The sequence below is a fragment of the Pteropus vampyrus genome, unplaced genomic scaffold (assembly GCF_000151845.1).
Source record: "Pteropus vampyrus isolate Shadow unplaced genomic scaffold, Pvam_2.0 Scaffold118, whole genome shotgun sequence".
NCBI lineage: Eukaryota > Metazoa > Chordata > Mammalia > Chiroptera > Pteropodidae > Pteropus > Pteropus vampyrus.
In genome coordinates, this window is record NW_011888899.1 from 757,306 (window position 1) to 772,350 (window position 15,045).

Below are 15,045 nucleotides of genomic sequence, written 5' to 3' on the forward strand. Positions count from 1 at the left end.
AGGAAGGCTGGCCCCTGCCGGGGAGGGGAGGGGGGCTGCAGGGTGATCTATTCCAGGCACCAAGGCCCGAAGCAGCAGGGGGCCTGGTGCAGACAGCTCCCGAAGCTGTTTGTGGGCTTCGTTTTTTAATTCAGTTCTTTTGGAAAACATAAGCACAAGCCTGCTTCAATCTGGTGTGCTAGGTGGTTTTTTTTTTTTTTTCGTGTAAATTTTGGTTCTTTCGAGCTTCTGAGATCAGTTGGAGGTTTAAGCAAACTGGTTTATTCCATTGGGGAGCAAATTGGAGCGGATGAGTCAACGCTGGGCTCGTCCGAATTTTGCCAGGTAGCGTGTGGTTTCAATGCTTAGTGACAAAGAAGAGGGCCCGAAGCCTCTCATTCCTCGCCGTCCCTACCCCCCTCAAGTCCCGCCTCCATTTCTGCGTGGACTCCCTCTCCACCCCCACTCGGGGCCATGGGTGCAGGAGGAAGGGCGCCCCCTTCACCGGCCCCCCGTGGTCTTGGCTGAGCCTGGGCTCCATACAGTGATCCCCACACGCAGGTCCGACTGTCCCATCCCCCTCTTTCACGCCTTCGCTCGCCGGGAGCGTCAGGATAACAAGCACGATTCCTTCTGTTCTGTCCCCTCGTCCCCCGTCCCCCGTCCCCTCGGCCTGGCCTTCCTTGGCTCTCTCCTTTAGGGCCTTTGCACATGACGCCTGCCCCATGCTGGGCCGTGGCTCTGCCTCCTCGGACCTCAGCCCTGTGGCTTCCTGGGCAAGGGCCCAGCACACCGCGTGCATGGCCCTGTGACAGGTGCTTCTGTGACTGCACGCCCAGCATCTGCCTCCTGTTCGGCCGGAAGCCCCCGGAGGGCTGGGCATGTCTGATTTCGTTCACTGTTTCCCCAGCGCCTCTCACAGGGCAGGACGGAGTGGGGGAGGGGACGCCTCCACCTTGGAAAGCTGATTTCCTTTTATCTTCAGCGCCCTGGCGTTCGTTCTCTATTCAAGGGGCCCTGGGCCGGGGGCTCCTGGCCTCCCCCTGCCCTCCCTGGGCCGAGGTGAGCGCCTCCCGTCAGCGGCCCGGGCGATGCATCCATCAAGCCACCTACGAGGGTGTCCGCGGTGACTCAGCGCTCCCTCAGCATGGGTGACCAAGTGGCCCGCTCCGGCCTTCTCCAGGAGCCGTAATAGGGGAATTACGTGGGGCGTAATTTATAGTAGAAATCAAATGGACATTAATTCTGGTGAGTCACCCATGCGGAAAGGGCACCGGCGGCTGTGGCCGCAGGCTGCGGTCGCGGAGGGCACCGTGTTCATCAGAGGCGGAGGAGACCCGGCCGTGGTTCCAGAAGTTAGGGCGGTGGGGCAGGCGCTGGCATCTCAGCCCCTCTTGGTGGCTGCAGTCACGTGTCCACACCGTCCTGAGCTACCAAGCTCAGAGGGGACTTGGCCTATAACCTGCCAAGCTCCCTTATTTTACAGATGGGGAGACACCGAACTCAACTCATCACCTGTCTTGCCCGACACAGCCCCTTCCCGGCCCTGGTCACCCCGCCCACGCCCTCCATGTCCCCACTGCACGGACCTCGGCTCCGGGGTGCCGGCCCGCCCCTGCACTCTCCTCCCACTGCCACCCACTCCCTGGTCCGGTGCTGTCACCTCTCGAGGCGTGACTCCAACAGCCTCTTTGTCTCCCCACTTCCACCCTGGCCACGAGTGACAGTCCAGAAGGAACTTTCCAAAATGCAGTCTGGATTTTCGCTCGTCTGTGAAATGCTTCCTGGCTGGCCCCTGCCCCCTTGGTAAAGTGCAAGCAGCTGCAGGGGTGGGGGTCGGCGGGGGCGAGGCCTTCCCCCACGGGCACACTTCCCTTCTGTGTAGTCACCTGGCTACCTCTGCCCATTCCATGCGCATGCCACCTCCTTCAGGAAGCCCTCCCTGTTTCTCCCCTTGCTATTCGCGTGGCTGGGGTCTCTCTCAGCAATGGGCTCTAAGCTCCACGAGGCCAGGCGCATGTCCATCTCATCCTCCCGTGTCCCTGGCCCACAGCACGTGCACTTATGTCTTTTCAGACTGTCCACAGGGAGGGTCGAGCAGTGACCGGCCCCAGAGAGCTGGCGATGGCGCTGGAGCACCCCTGCCATTCATCCTCTTCGCTGGCCTTTCCAGGCCTCTTCCCAGAAGGGAGCTGGTCCTCAGGGAAGCTGAGGGGGGCCCTCGCTCCGACCCACCTGCCCTCTATGGAACCTCTCCAGTCCTTGGCAGCAGGCCGTGTCCTTCAGGCCCAGATATCACAGCTAGATGCGAAGGAACAGGCCACAGATGGCTTCCGCTTGCAGGAGGGTGCGAATACCCGGTCCACGGGCCCCCTGCCTGACAGGATGGCGTCAGGCCCAGCTCACCTTGGGTTGTGAGAACATCCTGCCTCGTGAGGAAGGCGAGAACGTCCAGGATGTGAGGACGGATTAGGGCAGGTGGGGCCGCCCCAGATCTGCTTTACCAGGGGTGTGCTCTGCGCTTTCTGCAGCTTGTGGAAACCATGGCCAGCGGCCTGGAGAGCTGAGCCCCACGGGGCCTCAGGGCATAGGGACAGGCTCTGTGAGGCGCAACCCAGCCACAGAGGCTCTGGAACTAGTGATTCTGGCCTGAGGAGGGCTGGGCCTTTCCCCCAAGATGTCCCTGGTGCACATGGTCGCTTCCAGGGTGAAGAAAATCCGCCACCCCTTCCTGTGTCCCGCCTCAGACCCACCGCCCGCCCCTCTGCCCATCTTCGGTGCCAGCCAAAGGCCCAGGCACCTCATGGACACTGACTTCCCCTCGTAAGGGACAGTCCTCTCTCACTTCTACCTGGATGTTGGCTGGGCACCTGCTGGGCACCAGCACACCTGGGACCTGGGAGAGGAGAGACCCCCGCCATGCAGCCTGCATCCCGCAGAAGGGGATCCCGAGCACTGAAAGGAAGCTTCTGCTGTCGCGGGGCAGAGGAGTTGGGGTGGGGATGACGGGGTCCGGGGCCGTGTGGCAGTGCACCAGGGCGCCATTCACGCCCGGCCTGGCTCCTGCAGCGCCGAGCTCTGCCCAGCAAGGCCCGTGCCTTTGTTTCTGTTTCTCTCAAGGCCGGGCCACCACTGGTGACATGTGCACACCTATGCTTCAGATAGAGTCGTTTAGGAATAGCTTCAGGTTTACAGGGAAGTTGCCAGGCGGCACAGGTTGTGTGTGCCTGGCCGCCAGGTGGACGCGTTCTCACGCACCGAACTCCGAGCGCCAGTCAGGTTTCCCCGTTTCTCCCCAGCGCCCTTTTCCTGTCCCAGGACCCCATCCAGGACACTGCGTGACATTTAGTCTTTCCGGCTCCTTAGTCTTCTCTTGGCTGTTTCTCGCATTTTCCTTGGTTTCGATGGCCATTCTGAGTGCTGGTAGGTACTTTGCCAAATGTCGCGGGAACTGTCGTCACGTCCTACCAGAGTCCACCACGCAACCCGAGTCCTTGCGGACCATGAACCCTGTCCCCCTGGCTGGGGCACGGCTCCCTCTTCTCTACTGTGATGTTCACTCTCCTGCCTCCCTGTGCTTCCCCGCCTCGAGCGACGCCTGCGTGAACTCTCTGTAGGAGAGACTTGTCTTACTTGGTGCCTCACAACATCGTGACACATGGGGCCTGCACGACTCCCTTGGTCACGCTGCTCTGGTCCGGGTCACTGGCAGCTTCCAGTGGCTCCCGTGTCTTCTGCCACGCCCTGTTACGTGTTTCTGAGCACCGCTGTGCTTTTGGCCACCACGCCCTGCCCCACACTCACCTCCCGGTCCTGGGCACAGAGGTGAGCTCTTTCCCACGGAGCCTGGCTCCTCGGATTGGACAACGCTGTGAGAAACCCCAATCTGAGCGTGGGGTGCCTGTAGCCACGGGGGCCTCCGGGGGTGTCGTTGCCCCCAGCCCTGGGCAGAGGCGGGAAGTGAGTCCACACTCTAGCCCGTGGGTGTGCCCTGGTCCAGGACACTTCCTCTAGCTGAACCCTGGAAGGGCACAGACTCCCGGTACGTCTGCGCTGCCCAGGGTCCTGGAGGTCAGGCCAGGTGTACGGAGGGCAACGGGTCACATGCTAAGTATATATTTTTTTCTACTGAGCAAGTCAAGGTAAAGTCTGTGTAAGCTAATTGTGCACCAGTGGTTCTCGGCTGGGGGTTAATTTCCCCCCAGAGGACACTGGGTAGTGTTTTGGGGATATTTCTGGTTGTTAAAACTTGGGGGGTGGGGATGGCATCTTGTGGCTGGAGCTCAGGGATGCTGCTGAACATCCTCCAGTGCACAAGACGGCGCCCCACGGAGAATGATCCAGCCCAAATGTCAATATTGCCAAAGGTGGAGAAGCTGGGGACACAGATGCAAATGGGGGAGGGAAACACTGGGCTGGGGGCCTGTTTCAAACACCCCGTTTCCTCTCCTGCACCACCTCACCGTTCCACACTACTGATCGCTTCCGAATACGCTGCATAATTCCTGGTTCTCCTTTGCGGCCTTCCCCTCCTCACTGGAGGAAACGCCACACGAAGGGGACACTGCCTCTCGTGAGCACACCAGTGTACCCCAGCCCTGCAATGGGGCCACGGTGCCCGCTGGGAAGGGGGGTGGCGGAAGCCTCAGGAAGTAAGGTGGCAAGGACAGTCGTGTTTTTCCAAAGCAGAAGGAAAGGTTATGGGCAAGAGACATGGGTGGCAGTCGGCGTTACAGGAGCTGCCTCACCTTCGCCCTGTGCCTGCGTCCTGGGTGCGGGCAGCACTCGGCAGGGGAAGGGCTGGGCGGGCCAGGCCGGGCGCTTGGCCGCAGACCCTGCCAGGCTCATTACCCGCTCTCGGTGTTTCCAAGGCCAGCCCCCAGTAGCTTTGAGGCTTTCCTGCTCCAGGCGCCATCTGGTACAGGGCCTCGTTCTTGGTTCTGATCTCTTGGCCTCCTTGTCCCGTTCGCCCAAGGCCTTTTCTGACCGGTACCGCAGGAGGGGACTACCTGAGCCCGGCTGGCGTTAACTATGGAGGCAGGTAGTAGAGCAGCTGGTGGCTTCCTGCCCAGCCATCTCTCAGAGCTCAGCTCCCAAGCGTGTCCCAGTGACAATCCCTCGTGCCCCCAGCACAGTGCCTGTGGACCTGGTGCCTTTCCTGCAGGGCTGGGACCCAGACGCGCCCCCCTCGGTTCCCTTCCCTGTTGAGCTGGGCCAGACCCTAGGGGTCTGTGCGCTCACAGTGTCCCAGAGCCCCCAGTTCTGTCAGCTCCGCACGTGGCGGCTGCAGTGGAGTGGAGGTTCGGTGAGGGGCTGAGCTTATCAGCTCGGATGGGTCCCTTCGCTCCGCCGGGAAGGAGGTGCCCCACCTTTGCTTGCACCCGCACGCCGCCTGCGTGTGCGCAGAGCAGCCCCGGACCGTCAGGCGGCTGCTCTGCACTGTGACTCTGGCCCTGCGTCGCCGTTTTCCGGTCCTCAGGGTCTGGATCTCTTGGCTCTGTTACCTAAGTGCCCGCCCTGGATGAAGTGTGTGAGAAACCAGGCTTGCCCTCTGGGGTGGTCTGCTGGGGAAGGCGGGCATTAAGAAAGCGCGCACACCACTCACCGCGCGCCGTGCGGAGCGCCACGGGGGGAGCGGGCTGTAACGAGAGCATGGCAGTGGGGGCGCGACTCGGCCCCGGGTGACGGTGGGTGTGTCAGGCTTTCCAGGGGGCCCCAGAGCAGCCATGTGTTAGAAGCCAGCGGAGGATGAGGGAGCAGGCACGCACACGCTGGCTGCTGGGACTCGCGCACACGCGGAGCTGGGCTCCGTGCACAATGAACAGACGTCGGCTCCTCGTTGTACAACTTTATTAGGCACCTGCTGTGTGCCGGGCATGGGGACAGAGGCTGGAGAACCTACAGCTGGCCAGGAGCTCTGGCCCGTGGCCTTGGAGCTCAGTCTAGGTGGGGAGGGTGGCAAACAGGCCACCGAGACAAAGGCGACGGGGGCTGTGCCACCCAGTGAGGGCTGGATGGGGCGGGGTGGGGGGGGGAAGGCCAGGCCCGGGTGCAGGTCTGCAGGCAGCTGTGGGCTGGGGTGTCAGGGCCTTCTGGAGCAGCGGGTGCTGTCGTCCCGGTGGTGGGAGCCACGGGAGGCCTGGGTGGGAGTGGAGCAGGCCACGCTGCTCGTCCCGCCTGCCGGCCGCACAGCCCGTGGACGCAGCGTCCTCAGAGCCTTCGGGAAAGCCTCCGCCCAACCCTCTGAACCAGCACAACAGGGTTGAGGGAGGCCCTCAGGAAGAGTCCGCCATCACATCCCACATGGGCTGTGCCTGCCGCGCCCCTGCCCGGCGTCATGCTGCGGCTCCGGGTCCCTGCCCCCTCCCCTCCCAGCCCTGCCCCACACGGGGGCCTCTGGCGGTCCCAGCTGGACACACACGTCACAGGACACTGGCAGTGCCCCTCTGCGCCCCCAGGTCGTACATGATCATGGACCTTCCTCAAAGACCCCTGTTCAGACACCACAGTGAAACCGTCCCCAGTCCAAAGGCAGCTCCGTTCACCCTGCACGGGGCCCTGGCAGCAGGCTCCGGCAGTGTGGGAGGAACTGCGTCCAGCTCCGTCGTGGCCTCGGCACTGACCGCGGCCTTGACGTTTTGCCTTCCAAAGGCTTCTCTGGGGGTGGGGGTCTGCCCCACCCTGGTCTGGGTGGCAGGTGCGTGCCAGCGACGTGCTCTGTGTGGGGCCCAAAGGAGCGTGTGTGAGCAACTGCCTAACTCAAAAGATGCAGCAATGGGACCCTCCTCCCACCTGATTCTGAACGAAAGCTGTTACCCAGACAGGGGCCGTCAGCTCCCTCCTGAGCAAGGCCAAGGCTGCTCTCCCTGGTCACGAAGCCCCAGGAGGCCGCCTCACCGTCGGAGGCCTGTGCTCCCTGCGCCCGCCAGCCCTGACGGCCTCGCCGCCGATGGAGATTCCCGGCTGGCGGGCCTGGCCAATGACAAGTGTCAGCATGAGCCGGGACAGTCGGCCCAGGAACGCTCACGGTGGTGCGAAGGAAAAGCATGAACCCAGCCGCTGCCGGACGGGGCATCTGAGCGAGGCCGCGACAGGGCAGCGTGGGGTTCGGGCGGCTGAGGGGGCAGCGGGCCACACATCTAAGCAGCGCAATGCCCCGGACAAGCGGCCACTGCGTGGATGGGCCCAGGGCCACCTCAACCCAGGTCTCTGCCTTCAGCGGGCTCATTTATTAGGCAGCAAGTCAAAGCAGCTGCTCCATGGAGTGGGTGTTAATTTTTGATGGCCTGGCGTTTCCTGCTTATTTATCACCTAATACAGTGTGGCAGTTAAGTGGTACAGTAAACCCTCATTTCAGGTGGCTTTGGTGGCACGGTTGCCACTGTGAAGTAAGCCACCTTAGAGAAGCCCAGTGGTGAGCCCAGAGCAAGCTCAAAGTATTCTAAGAGGCCACCTTGCTGGGCCTTATTCAAAGCCGGACGTGACTCAGCTCGAACTGGCGTTTGCAGAACACGCAGTGGAGAATCCCCAAAGACCAGGCCTTACCTCCCAACACCGCTCCGGGGAGCAGGGCCTCAGTGCCCGCCCAGGAGAGGCCGGCGCAGGGAGACGTCCAGTCAAGGGGGCTGCACGCACGGGTCTCGGGGGCGCCACACAGAGAAGTGACGGAGCTGCTGCAGGTGCCAAGGACCCTTGAGAGCAGAAAGGAAAAGGGGGAAGGGAAAGGGTTCACAGGATGAACAAAACCAGACAGACACACACCCAACGACACGCTCCGAACACCCAAGGCCGTACCCCCACGGCCCTTCAACTTGGTGGCGAGCTTCCAATGGCCAGAACGACCTTCAGTGCGGCTCCCGCCTGCATGCAGTGCTGGGCCGTTGCTCAGAGAGAGGCGGTCATGGTTTTTAAAAACGCGGCTCCTCTCCCGACGGAGGAGAGCGGGTCACTACTGAAGAGCATCGAGGGGCGCCCTCCACGGGCTCCTAACCTGACCCTGGACAGCTCACCTGCCCCATCAGCTCCTTCCGGGGAAGGCAGGGGGCGAGAAGTCAAGCTTAGGGGAGCCATTTCTGAAGCCCTGCCAGCTGGGCAGAGGAAGGGGACAGAGTTGTGGCGCTCCTGTTCATTCTATAGAGCAGGGACAGGGAGTAGGGACAAAACGTGGTTGAATCTGTGCCTTTGTTCACGGAGAGCGATGCAGCTGGTGGAAACCTAGTCCCTACCCAACCAGCGTTATAGACAGGGAACCCTCACAGGCGACGTCACGTACCTGTGACCGCAAGGCTAGGTCCAAGAGCACATCCGACAGGTGTCTGCAGCTCAGGGGGCCTGGGAACCCCCGCCCCAGGGGTTCAGAGAGAGGGGCCCTCGAAGCACCCTCGGCACAGTCACTGCAGCTGCACCACCTAGTGGCGAGGAGCTGGGGCACTGTGCCACAGCTTGCGTCCCCAGGGGCCTTGGTCACCCAGGGCAGGACTGTGGGGCTAGCTCCAGGGGGCCCTGGGGACATCCAGGAGACCCCTTCACATTGTACCTGCAGTGAGCACTGCCACCCACTCGCCCACCTGGCTGACCCCACTGGCCCGCTACTTCTGTCAGAGGCCTGGAGAAGTGGCTTCAGGCACTGACCTCTTAAAACCTAAAAGTCCCCAACAGCCTGTCACAAGGATGAAGACGAGCCACGTCCTTCAGAAGGGCCGGGTGGGCAGGGTGGCACGGCTGGAGGTTGGGTCACTGCCTGCCCAAGGCTCCGCGGTCTTCCCAGCTGTGACAGCCCCTCCCACCACCCAGTCTACTTGCCCCAAGGCCATGTGTGCTCCAGGCAGAAAGGAACCAACTCTGATGACAAGCTGAGGCCCAAAGGGCTGAGGAAGATTCCAGAACCACCGGGAACTCTCCTCTACACTGTCAAGAGGCCTCAGAAGGAAAGCCCGCAGACTGGACCGCCTCAGGAAGCAGACCCCGGTCCGGTCGGTCACTGTGAGCGCCTCGAGCCGCCTTGGCAAGTGCTGGGAGCCTCCACCATGCTGTCCGTCAGCGAGCCGCCCCGGGACAAGCTGACCTCCCGCCTGGCAGTCCCCCGCAACCCGGGAGCAGAAGGAACACGAGAGAACGTGGAGAGAACGTGCAGCCAAGCTGGCCCAAAGCCCAGGGCCTTTCCACACTCGCTGTGAGGCGGGCTCCGATTCAGTGCCTCGTCTCGCAAGCAGCGTTTAGGGAGGGGGTTTGGAAAAGTGGGTTCTGGAGCCTGGCTGACCACCTGAGTTCAAATCCAGACGCCACCACCTTTCAAGTCTGGCCTTGAGCAAGTTCCTTGAGCTCTCTGTGCCTCAGTTTCCCCGTAAGGCTGCCGTGAAGATGAAATGAATTAACGTAGTCATTCCCCTACGGCCTGGGATATGGCAGGCGGCGCGAGACATGCCACATAAAGGACCCCAGAGGAGGGGCTGCCCTGGGCCAGGGCCGCGGCGGGGTCGGCCTGCGAGGGAACCGCCAGCCCCGGCGTTTCTCCCACCGGCTCTTCAGGAGAGGCGGGATCTCCTAGGCCTCCGTGCAGGGTCAGCAGCGGTTGCCGCCGCCATGGTTCCTTGCCAGGGGCCTGGACGAGCAAGATGGAAGCCTGAACCGCAGAGGACAAGGAGGACGTTCTGCACAGGAATAGGAATTAACTCAAGGGCCGCTTGCCGCCGGCCAAGGGACCCCACAGCCCCAAGAGCACCCCCAGAGCCCCCTCCCTTATTCCCGTGCTGAGAAGCCACGCCCAGGTTGCAGACCACCCTGCACCCTCGGAGCCTTCCTAACCCCACGCGGCAGTGGCAGAGGGGCCCAGAGATGCCGAGATCACCGCCGGAACCCGCCTGTGTTTCTGTCTGGGCCACCAGGGGCCGAAGGGAGGAAAAAGGTCAACTGTGCTAGCTGCGTGGGCCTGGCCAAAGCCTTGCATGAGCTCGGTGCCCCTTCTTGCACCGCCTCCTCCCCAGGCCGGGCCACCGAGTGCTCCTCCATGAGCCCAGGTCTCCCAGACCAATGTCATGGCAAAGGCAAGGAGGCCCCGCCAGGAACTCGGTGGCTAAGCGTGGCGGCCCTCTTTCCCTCTGAGATAATTATAGCCCCACTCGACTACAGGGAGAGCAAGTGCAAATGCCTACAGAGGCCAGGCCCCGCTCAGAGATGAGTGACAGGCCAGGTGGCTGCCGGCACGGTGGCGGGTTTGTGGCTCGTCGACAGGGGGCGACCGCCCCTCAGCCATGGCTGCCCGTGGACAGGCCGGCCGCAGGCCCCAGAGAGTGGGAGGCTCCCAAGGGCAGAAGTGAAATCTTCAAAGCTTTTGGTAAAATCTGATAACCAAATGTTGCGGCATCACGTTCAACCTTTTAAAAACCCCTGTGCCGTTGAAAGACAGCCTGTCTCTGGGTGCGGTCAGGCCTGGAGGGCAGTTTCCCCTGAATCAGTGTTTGCTACTAATACCCGCAGCCACCGTTTTGGGCCTCTGTGCTGGGCATTGGGTTCCTTGTCCAGCTTAATGTCCAGGAGCCCCGGCCATTCCTGTGTTTCTCGGCAGACCAGGGGATACCCTGGGGGCGCAGCATGGATGTGGCGGGGCTGAGGGTGGTGCTTGGTGTTGGCTGACATGGGCTTGGGGATGGGGCACACTGACCTCTGAACTCTAGACCTGTCCTTGGCATCCCCACATGCGTCCATCAGCCCCTGCCCCAGCACATGCTCAGACCCCTCTCCTGCCCTCCCGGCTTGCCCGCAGCCCCCCCCCCCCCCCCCCCCCCCCCCCCCCCCCCCCCCCCCCCCCGCTTACTCAGGCGACCCCCTATTCCTTCACAGGACTCCAGGTGCCGGGCCTCTCCCAGGCGCGAACCCTGCCCCGCCCTGCCCAGATTTGCCACGGCGAGGCGCCCTCCGGCCCCCGGGCCCCTCCACCCTGCTACCAGCTGAGCTTCCATCTGGCCTGTGACATTTAAAACTATCTGCCCGGCCTTGGCACGTAGAGCCCGGCGCCCCAGCTGTTTACGTACCGCTGCCTCATTTGGCCCGCACGTGTCTGTGCTTCCAGTAAAAGCGTAAGCTGACCCACAACGTGGGGCCATCCGAACCCTCCGTTCTGATCACGCCAACCTTAATTTGGCTCCTTCGCCAAGTGTGCTGTGAGCTCGAGCCCGTTCCTGACCCTACAAGGAGAAGGCGGGCCTGGGGGGCTTTGAGCGGCAGGGCAAGGTGTGGGGCCATCTGTGTGCCCGTGACACGGGAGCACATGCCTGAAGCATGGTGTGATGTCTGCCACAGCTGTCCCTCTGCTCCCTGGCTCCCGCTCCCACTGGGCCCCATGGCCCTGCTATTAATACAGCGCAGGGAGGCCCAGCAGCTGGCCGCGGCCAAATCTTTCCACACGGGTGGCGACAACTGCCATCATGCTGATTTGGGGTCTGCGTGTTCCAAAAGTGCGTTCTTTTAGACAGAGAGCAGCTGCCGTTTGCCTGGTTGCTGAAAATATGTCCACTTCGTGTTGGGAGTTGGGGAGGTCTCCAGTGACCAATCTGGGGGCCTTTAGAAAGAGGCCCGAAAGATGGGTGGTGGATTTTGGTAGACTCCTGGGGTTCAGTGGAGCAAGGGGAAGGTGCCAGGATCTGAATGGTGACCTGAGGCTTCGCGGGAAGAGGGGGCAGAGGGCAGCCAAAGGGACTGAGTGGGGCTGTAACGATGTGATTTCTTTAAAAGACACCCAAAGAAGAGGTGGGCATGACAGAGGGCGCGAAGAGTGGCAGGGGCTGATGGCCACCGCAGCTGTGCAGACCCGGAGCCTCGTCTCCACTCCGCTGTGCTTGGGCATGTCCGTAACAGTTTAAAAATACACATGTGAAAAAAATACCCGACAAATGTTTGACAAGGGCCTAGCATGTGCGGGGACCGCTCCTAGGCACGTCTCGGTGTGTGCACAGGGACGGGCGGTGAGCAGAGGCTTGGCAGGCTGGTCAGGAACCGCTCGGCCCGAACAGTCTCCTCTGGCCACAGCACACCTGTCCACTTCAACTGTCCCATCGCGCTGACCCATGTACTTCTTAAGTCTAGTATTTAAAAATACTACGGGCCCCGAAACCCTCCCACCAGCCCAGGAAAGAACGCGGCCGGCTCCTCTGTCTCTAGAATGCCCTTCCACTTTCCCTCGTCCGCCTTCTGCACCAGAGGTGACGAACACGTCACCCTGGGTTCCTCACGCGCTTGCTGTGCACGTTCTGGGTTCACCACGTACATACGTGCTTGGTTTTGCTTTCGAAGTTCGTGAAAAGCACGCCCACCACGTGTCTGAACGCATATTCTTAGGCACAGGCTCTTTTCTAGCATCCAAACGAGAACAGAGAACGAGACGGAGGAAGAGAACTCTCCCCTCCCAGCAAAAGAGTCCCGGGCGACAGGAGAGGCCTCAGCAGTAAGGGGGCGGGGGGCTGCGACATGTGCCAGCAGGACGTGAAGGTGCCTGAGCTATTTGGGACAAGGCTCTGCCGAGGCCAAGGGCACGGGTTCAAGCCCCACTGATAAGCCCGCTTCTTGGCTGTGTCTGCAAACAAAAACGTCGAGTGACGGCAAATGTCATGGTAAAGTCAGATCAAGATGACTACATCTGTCGATTTATTATTAGGAGGCAAATGTCATGGAAAGAAAACATGCCCGAGTAATTCAGTCCTGTTGAAACTCAACAGGCTCCAGCTGGTCGGAACCAGAATCCGTCCCACCACTCCTCGGCTAAGAGGTGGCTTGCTAGATAGCATGTCAAATTCAAATCTGTCCCCTTTGACAGAAGATATGTGTCGGCACCTGCCGCACAGTACGGGGGACCCCTGTCATCCAGACCAGGGTGCCTCTGACCAGGACCTGGGGATGAGTGCCGGACTAAATCGACATGGTGCCCAAGGTGATTCCCAGGGGACGAGGGCCCACACTGTCCGTTTGAAGACCTATGCATTGATTGTCACGTGCACTAAAAAAAGTTAGCTAGAAGCCGAGTGATACTGGCATAATTTTCCTTTAAAGTTAAATTCATTTACATAAAGCAAGCAAGCTGATTCAGAGAAAGCTACGAAGTGTAGTCATAGCGTGGGAATGAGTGAAGTGGGAACAAATCTCTAATGGACTGTAAAAGTTTTCCTAACTTCTAAGACTTCTGAGTTCCGAAAGCTCCACCTCCTCTGTTACATCTTACTCATCTAGATCGCACATTCTGTGCGCGCTTCAGCGTTCGGGTCTTCACAGTAGTGGCTGGGAGACGCGGCCGCTGCACCATAGGCTTCACGGACACCTCGGATGGGGACTCGAGGGACGTTCAGGGCCCGCATGCCGGGAGGCCAGTGCTGAGCAATAACTAACCGGTGCTGCTGGAGTCGACTGGGTTGTCGAACAGCCAGCAGGAGAGGAGGGTGTCGCCGAATCATCTTGGCCTCGCCCGGCCCCGCCCGTGCCGGCTGCTGTGCGGACCAGCGGGCTTGAGAGTTGAGGGCAGGGTGTGGTTGTTTCTGGCGCCCAGACCACTGGTAGCCAGCTCTGCTCTGCATGCTCTGTAATAAGGAGCCGGCAGAACGTCAGTTCTAAAGTGATCAAGAAAAGAATGTGAAGTTGTGAACTGTCCTTTGGATGCTGTTGTCAAGGGGGTGGACATCGGAGCCCTGGGCTCGGGTTCCACGTCCGCACTCCTCGGTCAAGGAGTCTCGACTGAGCACTCTGAAGACTCACGTACGTGCTGGTTTCGCGCCTGCGCCGTGCAGGGAGCTCAGGCCCCATCACCCGAGGCCTCCAGCTCTGGGATGCCTTCCGCCCGCGACGCCTTTGGTTGGAAACTCGTCTGGGGTCCCTGTCCTTCCGCCTCATCACCACGAGGTCCCTTTTCTGCTTCTGCAGCCCGTCCACTGAGCTCTAGGTCTTGACATCTCTGCACCTCACCTACGCCCCACACGCGGGCCAAAGGCACCTCTAAACCCGCGGCCGAGGCAGACTCATGGTTGCCTCCCACCCCACTCCACACATCAAACTCAGGGTCTCCTGTCGCCCACACCCGGCCCCTTTCCCCCCTTCTCCAGCATCTCGTGCCACGCGGGCATCATCCTTCACATCGCTAACTCCCCCTGTCCGTGTTGTCACCAAGCCTTGCCAGCTGACCTCCTGAATAACTCTCGAAGCCACTCTTACCGCCACTGTTTGTATGTCTTTCTAGAACCAACCCCCTCCCTAGGTCCAGCCACCATGATCTCTAACTTCCCCTCAAATCCTGTCCCCTACTCTATGGCCAGAGAGATTTTTAAAGCAGACGACTTGATTATGGCTCCTCCCAGCCATCAGGACAAGGCTTCCCAGTGTTCCAAGAATGTTCAAGATGGAGGGCTGCAGTGTGTCCCCCTGGGCCATGAGTCCCGCCCCTGCTCGGGGCCACGGACCCGCGGACCCCCGGCTCCCTAACACGCTCTCTCCCTTCCAGCAGAAGGCCCGAGGACACATGAATCCTGCCCTGGAACTGCATCACCTGTCACCCTCCGCTCACAGCACAGTGGGCACGTGTCACTTTCTCAGGAAGGCATTCTGTGGCGTGCCCAAGTCTGGAGTAGTTCCCTCCACTGTGCATTCTGACAAAGACACGCTCCTCTGCCGGCATCCTGGCTCGGGCTGGCACGGGACCCTCCTTAGCACAGGGACTCGCTGCTTCCAGATGCCGCACTCGATGCGCTGAGCGGAGAGATGGAGTCTGGCTGCGGCCGCCGTCCCATTCCTGGTGCCCAGCTGTGCACGGCTGCAGTGAAGTTTTGTCGATTAAACTACAGCTTCTAAGGTCTTCCATCAAGAGGCCACTAACAACTGGAAATTCATATACACCAGACCCAACGTGACTGGCCTCCCCAACTTCACGTTAGGTTCTTTCTGCCTCGCTGGGCTCCTCCCTGTCCCCACCATCGCTCTCCTGCCCCGACCTTTACCGCTGCCACCACCACCACCACTAACACCAACACCAACGACAGTGGCCATCAGCTGAGCTGCTGGTGCAGTGTTCGCTTGTTAAGACCATTACTAGGC

General features: G+C 61.1%; 1 protein-coding gene across 1 annotated transcript in view; it reads right to left on the reverse strand.

The window, feature by feature from the left end:
* Window positions 1-6,189: 6,189 nt before the first annotated feature.
* LOC111743677 overlaps window positions 6,190-15,045 on the reverse strand; it is a 20,258-nt gene continuing 11,402 nt past the window's right edge. Inside the window, exons 4-5 of the mRNA XM_023534096.1 lie at window positions 7,525-7,670; window positions 6,190-6,696 (exon numbers count right to left, since the gene is read on the reverse strand). Coding sequence (XP_023389864.1) covers window positions 6,190-6,696; window positions 7,525-7,670 — 653 coding nt within the window. The remainder of the gene's footprint in view (window positions 6,697-7,524; window positions 7,671-15,045) is intronic.